The sequence below is a fragment of the Trichoderma gamsii genome, assembly GCF_001481775.2.
Source record: "Trichoderma gamsii strain T6085 chromosome Unknown Scaffold_37.2, whole genome shotgun sequence".
NCBI lineage: Eukaryota > Fungi > Ascomycota > Sordariomycetes > Hypocreales > Hypocreaceae > Trichoderma > Trichoderma gamsii.
The window spans coordinates 57,078-70,993 of record NW_020171374.1 but is presented as its reverse complement, the minus strand read 5'-3'; the positions used below and the strand labels follow the sequence as shown (position 1 = coordinate 70,993).

General features: G+C 49.2%; 6 protein-coding genes across 6 annotated transcripts; 4 read left to right on the top strand and 2 right to left on the bottom strand.

The window, feature by feature from the left end:
- Positions 1–4,288: 4,288 nt before the first annotated feature.
- Positions 4,289–5,620, top strand: TGAM01_v208578 (hypothetical protein; the record flags this gene model as incomplete). Its single annotated transcript, XM_024550366.1, has 5 exons — positions 4,289–4,411; positions 4,484–4,500; positions 4,594–4,679; positions 4,763–5,027; positions 5,143–5,620. The coding sequence occupies 5 exons, from the start codon at positions 4,289–4,291 to the stop codon at positions 5,618–5,620; spliced, it is 969 nt and encodes a 322-aa protein (XP_024404875.1).
- A 554-nt stretch (positions 5,621–6,174) lies between these two features.
- TGAM01_v208579 (hypothetical protein) lies at positions 6,175–6,825 on the bottom strand (the record flags this gene model as incomplete). The annotated part of the gene is made up of 1 exon (XM_018806305.1): positions 6,175–6,825. The coding sequence occupies one exon, from the start codon at positions 6,823–6,825 to the stop codon at positions 6,175–6,177; it is 651 nt and encodes a 216-aa protein (XP_018660556.1).
- Positions 6,826–7,618: 793 nt separating this feature from the next.
- On the top strand, positions 7,619–8,923 carry TGAM01_v208577 (hypothetical protein; the record flags this gene model as incomplete). The annotated part of the gene is made up of 3 exons (XM_018806306.1): positions 7,619–8,189; positions 8,267–8,709; positions 8,777–8,923. 3 exons carry the CDS (start codon positions 7,619–7,621, stop codon positions 8,921–8,923), a joined length of 1,161 nt encoding a protein of 386 aa, XP_018660557.1.
- A 628-nt stretch (positions 8,924–9,551) lies between these two features.
- On the top strand, positions 9,552–9,943 carry TGAM01_v208576 (hypothetical protein; the record flags this gene model as incomplete). Its single annotated transcript, XM_018806307.1, has 2 exons — positions 9,552–9,651; positions 9,786–9,943. The coding sequence occupies 2 exons, from the start codon at positions 9,552–9,554 to the stop codon at positions 9,941–9,943; spliced, it is 258 nt and encodes an 85-aa protein (XP_018660558.1).
- Positions 9,944–11,569: 1,626 nt separating this feature from the next.
- Positions 11,570–13,252, top strand: TGAM01_v208575 (hypothetical protein; the record flags this gene model as incomplete). Its single annotated transcript, XM_018806308.1, has 3 exons — positions 11,570–12,413; positions 12,506–12,630; positions 12,713–13,252. 3 exons carry the CDS (start codon positions 11,570–11,572, stop codon positions 13,250–13,252), a joined length of 1,509 nt encoding a protein of 502 aa, XP_018660559.1.
- Positions 13,253–13,445: 193 nt separating this feature from the next.
- TGAM01_v208574 (hypothetical protein) lies at positions 13,446–13,703 on the bottom strand (the record flags this gene model as incomplete). The annotated part of the gene is made up of 1 exon (XM_018806309.1): positions 13,446–13,703. The coding sequence occupies one exon, from the start codon at positions 13,701–13,703 to the stop codon at positions 13,446–13,448; it is 258 nt and encodes an 85-aa protein (XP_018660560.1).
- Positions 13,704–13,916: the final 213 nt, after the last annotated feature.

Sequence of the window (13,916 nt, the reverse complement as noted above, 5' to 3'; positions counted from 1 at the left end):
ATTTGTCTCTTTTTTTCTTTTTGCAGTCAGTAGGTCTGTATGTATGTATGTTCGTGTCGTCTTGTATGACGCACATTATCAAGATGGGGTATTATTTTCTCTGTGTTACAACTAAGACTTTGGAAAACACCTGCCGAGTCCCCAGGAGCAAGGTTAGAAAAATCTCATTCGTGCGAGTGTAAATATTAGACCTACGTTCTAGCTCTAGAGATCGTACTATTTTCCATGTCTCGATGCGAGCTCTGTGTTCCATGGCGAGGAGACCAGTTGAGAGAGGTGGCACAGTTCCGACTTTCTTGCGGAAAGTTCCGAAATACTAATCGCCATTTGTAACATGAAGGGGCTCGGTTGGCCAGTAATGCCTCAATAACATTTATGCGTTGATGCATGTGGAGGAGGGAAATACGAAAGCTACAATTTCAACGGTAAAGGAGAGAGAGCTCTGATACGCAATAGTAGGTAGTACGAAGAGTAATTTCCCATGTAAGATCGTATGACCCAGAGTGTATTCAGTTGGGCTGCACAGCAGAATTTGCCACTCTTTTCATTGGATGGGCTTTTACTGGAAGGGAAGGTCTGCTCTGTTATACAACTAAATCCATGCCTGCAGTAGGTTTTTTGCACTTTTGTCACATATCATTATGAATTGGTGATCCTTGCTGAGCCTGCGTAACAGAAGAGCTAAACGAGGAGTCAGCTGAAATACCCCCTTGCAATCATATTATGACGAGTAGTTTTCATGACGTTTTTGCCGACGGCAAGCTGGATTATTCGCATAGCTTCCGGCGCCGGAAGATGTATACACTATCTCGTGCATTAGTGGTGTTCTATGGCATCAGTCGTGCGTCTCATGTACAGAGTGTGGAAGGATATTGGAACGGAGTTTTTGAAAGAAAAATATCATTGGTCCTATGTACTATGAGCTCTTAAAGGCGCTGCTGTACGATTGACCGTCGCGACGCGGCGCGAGATTTCTGATCCTCGCTAACGTTTGCTAACCTTGTTCATCGGCAACTGCGTAGTAGTAAGCCAGGATGATGATCATGGTTATACCTATTCTGTTTAGTCTTACTCGCATCATCCTAGACTTTTAACAATTCTCCGTAGTAATACGTGCCACATTGTCGGGAAGTGAGATGGTGACACGGCAAGAGGGCTGTTGGCACCCACGACAACGGCCTCTTTGAGTTGATAGTGTCCCACACCCTAGAAGCAAGCAAAGAGAGGGCCTCGTTTCTCGCCGGAGGAGCCGAATTCCGAGTCATGCCTTTGAGGTAGGGATTTTGAGAAGCAAAACAAGTCCTAGGGAGCGATGCTCTGGGGGAGGATGCATGGCGTGTACGAACTAGCTCACCGAGTTGCAGCCACTTTCTGCCAGATTGTAGCGTTTCAAGGACTCATCTTTTCCAGGGAGAAGAACAAATTGCTATTGCGTCCAAGACCCGCAGAGCGGACGCCGCTGCTGAGGCCGGGATATTATGTGTGGCTTGTCCTAGTGTTTATGCGTGCTTGTGTTGGTGTGTAGAGCAATCAATATGCAGGATGTTTGTGCTTTTTGGACGTCGCACAAAAGCTATCTGTCAATTTGGGGGCCGGCAATAGTACAGGTAATTTAGTGGCTTGAGTGCTTACTATGTGGTATTATGCTGTGCTTTGGGAACTTCTGTAAGCCTATTCGTGAGTATTGTTTAGGAGAGAAGCGCAGAAGGTGAGATGCCGTGTTATGCTATGCTGAATATTATCCCATTCAGGATTCTCACTACTACTTGGTGTGAGGTGCTTGATATGGACAAATGTAGGACAATTTGGGAGATTTCTACGTCCACGATGAGAAAGTACATTATGGTGTGTAATAGGTAAATGAAAGTATGGATCACTGGTTATTAAGAAGCCTTCATGTTGCTATGATCATGGCGTGAAGGACCCCCTGACCAAGAAACGAGGCCTGCGAATCCTTGCTCTAGCCGCCCTGCAGCCAAGGATTAACCTATCTACGCGAATAAGCACATTCACTTACACTACCTGAGCCAGGGAGCATAACCTGACCGGGCTACTCAACGTGGGTGGGCAAGGAAGAAGCTGTATGGAATGCTTGAGGCTACGTAAAGTCATGTTTACACGTGCCGTAGCAAACTTCAATGCTCGCAATACGGAGTACCAGAGAGCTGGCAATGCCTGGCTCTAGCTCAGTTATCCCCTCCGGCCCGGCGCCGCGGACGGCTCTTTGCCGTCGCATATGGCTCGGTACTAAAAGAAGTTATTGCTGGTCGTGGGGGCCGCAAAGCATGCAGACGACTAATACGGAGCAGAGCACACATATTGGCCCCTCCCTGTACTTCCACCGTGAGGGCTTCTCCAAGACAGACTCGCAGATCTAAACAACAACAGCCACAGGATACACCGAAAAAGACCACAGAACATGCATAGCAAAAGCAAGCAGCATCAAAGATCCTACCTTTTATGCAGCTAATGCAGCTCCCGGCTCCCGAGACTTTCACTCCTATCCGAGTCGGGCTCCGTACATATATGTAGCACACCTCTTCCCGTTATGCCTATTCCTACTGGCTGGATGCAGACACAGAGATGAGTTATTGTTCCGTAAAGCTGGGCCTATTCACAAAAACGATACACGAGGGTACCCTGTCTGCCCTTCCTAGAGCACGTATGTAGCCAGCTTCATGTTGCTATTTGAATATCCTCGGCGGTTTCAAATAATGCGGCGAAAGTGCGGCGTGTCGAGCCGACATCTGAGATCTGCCCGACCAACCGGGAGAGCACACGCGCTCCATGGGTCTGGGTCGCATGATGCCTGGCCGCTTAATGGCGTGGTTGATATGCACTCGCCGAGTCCAGTCCTTTTGAGGGGCACCGCCTACATGTAGTAATAGTATATAGCATTACGAGCGTGTACATGTATGTGTACACAACATGCACTGTCTCTCCCTACAGATGATACTTGTCACTCACTAGAGGCAACCCGCCCTCGAGCTAAGCAAGCCGCTGGCGGGTAATAATTGCCCGTTCTCCACCGGTCCCAAAGGTCTGGGATTCTGGCTTTCCTGCGGACCAAGAGGCGCCGTCGGCCTTAGCCGCCACCCGCTCACTAACAACGTGGGATGGATCCCTTGGGCTGGCCAGAAGCCCACGAGGTTGGGTCTAATGCAGGCGTTGCGTTCTGCAAATGCTCCTCAGGATGTAGCTCTCTTGCCTATGGTTACGGCAAAGCTAGCCAAGGAAAAACGGTTTACTGCTGTTACCTACATGAAGTCTTTGATAGTTGAAGCCCGTCTGACTCTTTACCGGTTATAGTTATCATCATCACCTCCTTCCCTTCCCTTCCCTTCCCTTCCCTTCCCTTCCCTTCATATCTCCACTTTATCCAACCAGCTTCCCGGGACCTGGAACAGGATTGAGGTGTTCTGTTTGGAACAGACAACGTGGGCAAGATACATACGCCTACGCGTTGCCGTAGCAGTCTAGCTCCTCATCCTCTAGTTTCAGTCATCGTTCATCTCCACTCTCGGCAGATTTGCATGTTTAATTTGAGGCTCTTTGGTTTCACACTTGTATACAGCCTTGGACCACCCCTTTTAGAGAGGCACTGAAGCATCCGTGCGTACATGTATTTCTGGGTCCTGGCAGCGCTCAGCTGAGGGCTTCTTAAAAAACGAAAGAAATGGAAAAAAAGGGCAAACGGAAATGGCCTCTGTCCGACCCCCCAGCCACAAGGGCACGGCCATCGTACAGATCCAAGTACATGTAGCACGCAGTGTATTGTCTCTCTCATGCGGGCCTCCTACGCGCATCATCGTAGTCCCGGCTATTTTGTCTGGGTCCCCCTTTCGTTACCGCCTGCTTGGTTCGGTGTTGTCAGTGTGGATACATGTCTGGTGTCTGTCAGTTGCCGTGCTGTTCTGTCCTATTGCTCTCAGACAGCCTGGCCTAGCTCCGCCCGGCTGTTTCTGCCACCTCTGGCCATTCCCGCCTTTGATGCTTTGGCTCTATGTTTTGTGCTATTAGTGCGCCGTACCGTTTATAGCATTTACAGCGTCTTTGTCTCATTTTCTTGTTTTTGCGAGCATCGAGTGCAATATTTATCAAGGCGTATTTTGCAACACACTGGCTGGGTTGCGCTATTATATTCGATTTTCTCCTCCTCCTTCTTTTATTCGTCTGGATACGCCTTTGCAGTCCTTCCAACTCTCCAACTCAAGTTCGCTTTTGCCCAGATAACCTTGGCAATACTTATTAATAGCTTCCTACTCGATATTTGAGCCTGCGATTGAAAATGGGAGACCATCCACACCCACTGCCAAATAATGGCCAGTCATCCTCACAGTTGGAAGGCTATCCATTCACCTTTCATTACTCGCCACCTAGTTCAAGTGGCGAGAGCTGCATTGAACCTGATGTATGTTATTACCCTTTTCCCCCTCTTACTTTCGGTCGGTTTCATGACAATAGCTGACGCTTCTTTTGGTAGCCCCAGGCCGAGAGCATGTACGTAGACGACGCCCGATTTTATCTCCTGAATCCGTTTTCTCCATGCTCTTGTTTTTATCTGTTCAGCAAAACGCTAACCAAGACTTTCAGAATGGACTCGTCCATGTCTTTGACAGAAAGCATTTACAATTTCCCGCGTCTTTTTGGCCGTACCTATCACGCGTATAGAGAAGGATGTGAGAGATTAGAAACTCCCAAGCACCACAAACGCACCCAACTTGGCCACTGCGAACTATAACTGACTCGAACCGGTGTTTAGCGTATGCTTTCCCTAATGACAAACAAGAGATTGAGCGGCTGGCTTTACAAGATGCGGTATTCATGAAAATCATGAACAACAGGCTCTATTATGCACCGCTAAATAACCATCCTCCTAAACGAGTCTTGGACATTGCTACTGGTGTTGGAGATTGGGCGATTGCAATGGGCGATCGTTTCCCAAATGCCAAAGTTGTGGCTACAGACTTATCACCAATCCAGCCGGAGACCGTGCCCGCAAATGTCGAATTCTATGTGGAAGATTCGTAAGTATCCATTCCCAATTCTGTTACTTCTCATATTACCAATCTTCTTTTCCAGCTCTAAAGGCGTCATATAATCAGCTTGCTAATTTTGATTTCACGTACTCTATATCCATAGATCCGAATCGTGGGACTACAGCGAAACATTCGACTACATTCATACCAAGACGACAGGTGCTTGTTGGGAGTCGTTTGAGACTCAGATTGCCCAACAGGCCTTTGCCACGTTGACGCCCGGCGGATGGCTCGAGTCTCAGGAACTGTACCCCGTCCCCCACTGTGATGATGACACTCTCAAGCCGGACAGTGCGCTGGAATTGTGGTTCCGTGACTTTCTAAACGCTGCGGCTGAGGCTCGGCGGCCGCTGACGGAGGCATGCAATCTTCGAAGCATATATGAGCGGGTGGGCTTCGTTGACGTTCACGAGCGTGTGTACAAGATTCCACTGAATGGCTGGGCTAAAGATGCCAAGCTGAAAGAAGTTGGTAATATGATGGAGCTGAATATGCAAATGGGGCTGAGTGCCTTTTCGTTGGGCTTCTTTAACCGCATATACGGGCTGACTCCCGAACAGATTGAGGCGAGTTATCATTGACTTGGATTGATTTCAAGCACAAATCATGGCTAACAGTATGGTGGCTACAGGTATCTCTTGTTGAAGTCCGACGAGACGTATCCGATTCTTCGATTCACGCATACCTGCCCTACTATGTCGTCTGGGGCAGAAAGCCATTCCCAGGAGAGACAAGGAGGGAATAACCCCAAAAAGAAATTGACCATTATACATTCCCCTCTTTGTCTATTGTTTTCAAAAATGCATTGATCATGGAGACAATGATTAGCATGGATGCTTGGGTATTTTGAATAGCGTCACGCCGCCGGAACGGGTGTGGCGAGGAAACACTGCAGCTTTTGATGTTGATACAATATGTCACGCCATGCATGAAGTTATGACAGCGTTGGAATTTGCCTTGACAGGGAGAAAGTGGCTGGTTATAATCATGGATAAGGGGGCCCTTGGATCTGAACGTTTTTTTTTTTTTTTTTTTTTTTTCCAAATATTAAATATCTAAAAAAAACAGCCCCAATGTTTCACTCTTAAGCTTGATCCCTCCATAGAATCGCGGATCTATAATAACACGATCTAGCCTAGTGTTTAACTAGCCACTGAAGAGCCTTAGCTTTGCCTTCAGGGAGCACTTCGACCAAGCGTTCTTGGGAGAGAAACTCGTGATCAGCGTACTCAAAGCCAGGCACGACGGTTTCCGAGATGAGCAGGCCATCGCTATTGGACTGACCATCCTCATCAGCGAGTAGAAAGCTTGCTTTCCAGGCGCCCCCTTCCACTACCCACTGCAGCTTTTCTCCGCGCTCCACGTTGTGGCCAACGACAAATGATTCAATACGGCCATCCGGGTGGATGAGAACATAGCGGCCGCGGCCACGGTGAAGACTGTGAATGATGCGGCTTCGGTTACGATGAAACGAGCCCATGGGTCGGTTGGGCGTCAAGTAGTAGAAAATTGTAGTAGAAAGCCGCCGCTTGGAAGGGTCGTAGTCGGCAGGGAGGCCGTTGACGAGATCAATGGTGCGCTGCGAGAGGGGCTCTTCGGGATAGGGTGACGGGATGAAGGTGTTGCTGACGTCGGTGACTGCGAAGTAGCCGCCTTCGACGTGCTCAATGAGCGAGAGAGACTTGATGATGGAAGTGACGCCGGCAGATTCGGCAGTAGAGGAGGATGACGGTGTGAAGGTGGGAGTGATGAGTTTGAGGGTATTTGCCTCGTCGGAGTTGCTCATATTGGCGGTTGGAGGTTGTGAAACTAGTATGGCGGTTTATGAGACAGAGAAGAGTTCTGAACTGTATGAGTACACTTAAACTTGGTCAATGCCTTATGGCCTACGCAAAGATGAGAGCCAGGTTCAAAGGGAGTTTCAAAGGAAGGAAGAAGAAGAGTAAGATTGGCGAATTCATAAGTCATTTAGGCGCTGATGCCTTAGCTTACAGGATCTAGCTTCATCTTGGGAAGGGTAGGTTGCATTGTCCGGATTTTATCTACGGCCGAATAACCTTGACAGCGGCATAGGCCTTACTGCTTTTGTCTCTGAGTTTGTTTAGACAAAGTTACTGGGCTGCTTTGATTTCCTTAATATGAAGAAGTTGAGGAATAGATGGATGAATGCCATACAAGCATGGAAGAAAATGATCAATACTACAGACCTTGCTGCTTTTTTGGTTATTTGACACGTTGAGGCGACGATGAGATAATCAGTCAGAAAGCAACAGCCTGGAGGCATCGGAGAATTCTTATCCTGGGCCCTGTAACTTTCAAGCGAACGCACTAACACGCCACTGCGGTGCCGCTACTCCGTACAGGCCGTTCCCAAAGCCGGTGGACTGACGTATACAGCCCCTCGCGAGACATCAACTTCAGCGCACCATCTCGATTTTGTTTCTTTTCCATCGCCCAACTTCCGCCTCACCGTCCAACGAATCCCTCGTAACCCCCAGCAACGCCGCTTTTCCCTGGAAGAGGCACCGGCTGGGGGGAGCAGCACACAGAAGAGGCAGCAAAAATTGTCTTCTTGCAAGATGATCGCCCGCCATTTGTTCCGGGGCAGCGGCATCGTCCGTTTATCTGACCAGGCCCCTCGCACGGCAATCGTGCCGCTGTTGGCCTCCGCTCGAAGCAATGGCTCTAAGTCGAGAGGCAACGTCAGCCTCAGCAGTAATTGGCGCACCCTATCGCAATCAGCTCGAAACAATCGCCCATATCATCAAGACTCGGACGAGCGCCTGCGCAGCGCAAGACCCCTCGTGCCCAATGCCTTGGCGAGCAAGTTCACCAACACAGGCACTGGCCGTAACTCGCGCACTCTGGTCGTCGTCACGGTGGCTGCCGCGATAGCCTTCTACATGTACAACTCGCAGACGGTGCCGGTGACGGGGCGGAGGCGCTTCAACTTCCTGTCGGATACGCTGGTTGCGCAGGCCTATGTGAGAGCGGCTGAGGCGATTGTGAGGCAGGTGGAAGAACAGGGAGGGCATTTCCTGTCGGACTGGGACCCGAGGACGATTTTGGTCAGGAGGGTCATGAAAAGGCTGATTCCTGTCAGCGGGATGGAGGATTTAGACTGGGAAGTCCGAGTGATTGCGGACAGTCGTGAGTCTCTGCTACCCCTCGCATTGATTTCTCATCGTTGTTCTCTGCTGATATATGGTGTCGGCGCAATACAATAGGAACGGCGAACGCATTCGTTATCCCAGGCGGCAAAGTGTTTGTCCACAGCGGCATCCTCAACGTTTGCCGCAGCGAAGATGCCCTCGCGGCCGTCCTCGGTCACGAAATCGCACATAACACTGCTTCTCATGCCGCAGAGCGACTCTCTGCTGCGTGGGTAGGCAATCTTACAGCCGGTAGTCTCTTCTTCCTTGCTGGGGCACTGCCAGGTCTGGCGCTGTTCGGCCTGTGGAACGTGATTGGAGGGTATTACTTGCAAGATTTGCTGTTTTACCTACCCATGGGCCGCAAGCAAGAGAGCGAGGCCGACTACATTGGGCTGATGATGATGGCGGAAGCCTGCTATGATCCCCGACAGGCAGTTGGGTTCTGGCAAAGGATGGAGACAATACAGCGGCTGGGCGGGAACGATGTTCCCGAGATGCTTAGCACGCATCCATCGGTACGTGTAATTGTTGCTTCAAGCCTGAGAAACAAATTAGAAAGCTAACAGAGCATTATTGCAATAGAACGAGCATCGGATCACCAAAATCGAGCAGTGGCTGCCGGAGGCGATGAAGAAGCGCATGGAGAGCGACTGCAAAGCGACATCGGCGTTTGCAGACAGGTTTAGAGAGGCGTTGAGGAAGCGGCGGTCGGTTATGATTGAGCTATAGGATATATAGGTTTGATGTACTGGAAGAACATGATACGAAGGAAGTTGGAAATTCACATCCACTCATCGATTAATAACCATTTGGCGATGCCACTCTCACATGATGAAACTGAGTCATTGGATTTTTAATGATGGGACATTGCCTGCCAGGTATCAATCTAAACTGACTTGTAACTAAACATTGACAAGTAGATGTCATCTAATATCCCACTGCTCTCTCGGGGTTAAACTTGCTTGCATTGATGTGTTAAGCGTGCTTTATAGCATATGACAAACCTCGGCTCACGAGACCTTTGCAATCCGCCCCTCATCATTCGTCAGGCCACCCGGTTTACCCCAAGCCCGCCAAATCCGGGGCGCTTGTCCACTGAGCGAAGCAGGCATAGCGCTGACCCTCTTTCGCCTGTCGCTGTGCGTGCCGAGGTAACTGGGGCGCCCTTTTTCCAGGTGAGGTCCGGCATTTCTACCGATCGTCGTCTTCTTCTTCTACTTGTCATCTTACTTCTGTGTTTTCCCCATTTACTCATACTGCTCTGCGAAGTTAGCGAACGATTTCAACAGAGATTGATTTTTTGGCCACTTCTTCCTTTTCACCGCCGAGCTCACATCGCAACACGCAAACAAACAAAATGGCCGACAAGTCTTTCACCACAGCCGACGTCAGCTCGCACAAGGACGATGCGAACGGCTTCTGGCTCATTGTTGAGGACGGCGTCTACGATGTCACAAGTGCGTTACCCCCCTTTTGCTATATTCTCTATCTCTCTCTCTCGCGCGCGCGTAAGAGAGCGAGTACAGCGGACGAAAAAGAAAGTAGACAATGGGCTCTAGCTAACAAGGCGCAACTGCGCATCAACCTCTAGAGTTCCTCGACGAGCACCCCGGCGGCTCCAAGATCCTGAAGCGCTTTGCCGGCAAGAACGCGACCAAGGCTTTCTGGAAGTACCACAACGAGAGCGTGCTGGAGAAGTACGGCGGCAAATACAAGATTGGTACCGTCAAGGAGGCCCCGAAGCTGTAAAGGAAATATATATGTCTTCTTTGCTTTGTATACATGCATCTTTTGTCGGATTTTCTATTTGGGCGTTTATATATATACCTCTGGTAATAGACAATTGGATACAGCCAAAGACATGCGATAGCTGGGGGTTTCCGAGTTTCTCTTCCATTTACCTTGGGCTATGCACTGATATTTCACCATGCTTGCGCGCTAGAAACGAGAGCCACGATGAAAATGTCGAGGAATCATAACATTCAAATGATCGTCTTGTAAATGTATGTCAACGCGCTTCTTTTACATTCCGAAGTGTATAAATGTCATGAATGGAATTGGCTGCTTTATTACATTTGTAAGCACAGGTTCAAGAAATACTACTATTTGACAGTTAGCATGGGATATATTCTTTTTTTAATTGGTCCATTATCTCCTGGAGATGATATGAATAGCCAGTCCTTGCACAAAAGTGTTTGATAGCAGCCACATCAGGAGGTGGGCTGTACGAATGGGAGCAGCATTCTTATATATGTGTTGAACTAGGCACTGTAGTGGACTAATACTCTATAACAAGAAATTGATTACATACCTACGTAGGTAGGTACACATGAAATAGAAGAGAGATGCTTCTGGTAGGAAAGAATAATGTTCAGCCAATTGTCACGAGGTGTCCGAGTATTGGCCTCATTACGTCTTTGCTGCTATGCGACTTACCAAGCAATAATCTATGAGATAAATGTAGCATTGTTTTCATCCAACTTATGCTGGGAATAGTGACTTCCATACAGGCGCTTTGTATCTGATTCTTAATTTGATAGTAACATATGTAGATATTTTAGGATATCAGATACTGCTACACCGCTGTATAGTTTTTGTAATAACCCTCTTATATCACTTACGAGGGAGTCATGATAGAAATAAAAAGAAACAATATTTTCCACCCCCAAGAGATTAGAAAATGCTTGCTTCCTACTTTCAACTGAAGCTGTCTGTCCCACATTGTTTCGCTTGTGATGCCCAGACAATGAAGCAAGTCTCGCCTACACTTGATCATATAATCAACAAAACCACATCAATTATATAAAAGAAATATAAAAATCCTACATCTAGCGAAAGTCTCAACCACTAGTTTACCAACTTTCTTTCTAGCCAATAGTAAATTTCTATTACATGTTTGATGACTCGATTGATTCGTTCCACCCTCTCTACACTCCAGAGACGTCGGGACAAATAACAGCCGTGGCGAGGTTCCTGCGCTAAGCACGCCGGCACCGTCACGTTATGCCTAAAACAGGCCTACGCTGGCGAGCTGTGGCAGCAACTTGCGAGCAGAGCACGCGTGAGAAAGACTTTGCGAATCTATGCTGCGGTCTGGAGCAGCCAAGTGGAGAATGGGTACTGAGCTGATGGCCCAAGACTCTACTCACGATGGATACAGTTGATATAAATGCCCACTCGGGTTCTTTCTTCTGTTCCTTCATTGTTCTTTGATTTCCAATTTTAGGTTCTTCTGTAATTGCTATTACCTGCTAGGTCCTATTGGCGGGGCAGCAACTTACAGCCATCTCTTTATAACATACTCACCCGTGTAATTTCTCACTTATAGCCCTTTACTGCGTCCTTTATAATCTGGATAATTTTCACAACTCCATCATGGCAGACCTCTTCGACATTCAAGCTCAATCCGCACGCCTCGAGCGGCAAGGCCTGCCCCCGCAATCTCAGCAATACAACACCCTCCCACCTCTCAATCTCATCCACGCCGCCGAGGCCTCTCTGCCCAATTCATCCGACCCAGGCTACCTTTCCGGCCAGCCTGCCACCAAAGTTGCTTCCCACATCACCAAGGACATTGTCCCAGCGTTATGTGGCCAGTCCCAATCGAGCCGCTATTTCGGCTTCGTCACCGGCGGCGTCCTCCCCGTGGCTGAATGGGCCGACAATGTCGTCTCTCGCATGGATCAAAACGTCCAAGTCCATTTGCCTGAGCAGACAGTGTCCACAATGGTCGAGAACACCGCTCTGGAGATGCTGTTGAGCCTGCTTCGCCTAACACAATCAGATTGGAAAGGCCGGACTTTCACCACCGGAGCAACTGCCAGCAATGTGCTCGGTTTAGCCTGTGGTCGAGAGGCTATTCTTGAGAAGAAGGGTGCGTCCGTGGGTGAACTGGGTTTGCTGGGCGCTTGCGCCAAGGCAGGGGTCTCGGAGATTCAAGTCCTTACCAGCGGAGGCCACAGTTCGCTCTCCAAGGCATCAAGCATAGTTGGTCTGGGGAGAGCTTCGGTCAAGGAGCTTCCTCGAAGCGCAGCCCAGCCTTGGAAGTTGGATCTTGACGCGGTGGAGAGAGAACTGGGTCGTCCTGGAGCGGCGAGCATCATTGCTGTTAGTATGGGAGAAGTGAACACGGGTGGCTATGCCCTTGATAATATCAACGAATGGAAGAGGTTGAGAGAGCTAGCAGATCAACATGCTGCATGGATTCATGTGGATGGAGGTACGTTGCCTCCTATATACCTATATACAAGGACAAAAGATGGCTAGACAAAGAGGGACAATCCTCGTGGTACTAACTTTTTCTAATTTCAGCCTTTGGTATTTTCAGCCGGGCCCTGGAAGAGGACCGAGATGAATATCGACTGCTTCATGCTCGAGCTCAAGGTGTCGACATGGCCGACAGCATTACAGTTGACGGCCATAAAATGCTCAACGTTGTATGTAAAACCTGCACCTCCCACTCATTCTCGATCCCCTTTAGAAACCAATGCTTTGGTTCGTATCGCTAACAATCCTCAGCCATATGACTGCGGCATGTTCTTCACCCGCACCCCGTCTATCCTTCAATCCGTCTGCGTCAACCCAAACGCCGCATACCTCGCTTCGGGCGCAGTAGCCAGCATCCCATCTCCTCTCAATGTCGGCCTCGAAAACTCGAGACGCTTCCGCGCGCTGCCAGCCTACGCCGCTCTCCTCAGCCAGGGCCGCCCTGGTTATGCCAAGCTATGTCACAACATGGCCCAACTATCGCGGAAACTGGCCATTTTCCTGCGAGAGTCGCCGCACTATGAGCTCCTCCCTGACGAGAGCGCTGATGTTGAAGAGGTCTTTATAATCGTTTTGTTCAGGGCGAAAGATAGGAAGTTGAATGACGAGCTGGTGGCGAAGATCAATGCAACGAGGCAGATGTACGTGAGCGGTACGAGCTGGAAAGGCGAAAAGGCTGTGAGAGTCGCCGTCTCGAACTGGATGGTCGATATCGAAAGAGAGTTTCGAGTCGTGTCAGCGCTTTTGACTGCCGTTGCTGAGGGTCGCGAATTCGACATCGAAAAAGTGTAAATTTTATGAAGGAAATCGGCCCCTCTTATGGGTATTGTAGAGGATAAAAATGAAAAGAAATTCAACGCCAATAAGAGAGAAAAAAATCATCGCTCGTAGTTCAAATGCGCTGCCCCATGCCATGCCAAGATTCCATCTTGCTCTCTCTCGTCTGCATTCTCGCACGTCCCTTCAGTTTTCTTTCTCTCCTCTCTTAGCCAAACTTCTTGGATCCTCCCTTCTGCGACAATTTCTTGCTGCCCTTCTTCCCCGGCCCAATCAGCTCGAGATGTCCCGCCCTCTCGCCCAGCAGCGCCTCCGTCTTTCCCACCATGCCTGATGTGAATTTCTTGAGGAGCTTGTCGGCGCTCTTTGCTTTCTTGGGCTTGGTGACCTTGGATGCCTGGCGCTTCGAGTGGATGGCCTTTGGCGCGGCGGCCTTGTTGGACTTTTTGATTGAGCCTTGCGCCATCTTGTCCTCCTCTGGTCGATTTGAATCGCAGTGGAAAAAGATGGACAAAGGAGCGTTTTCTGGGTTAGGTGGTGTGGGATATATTTTTTTTTTTTTCCTTTTCGACTGGAGCCGCCGATAAGCTTAGATACGCAAATTATGCACCGCCGGCTTTTTGCCGAAGGCGCTGGCGGTCGCTAGTGTCTTGGCCGCTTTAGCAGTGCAGCACTCTAG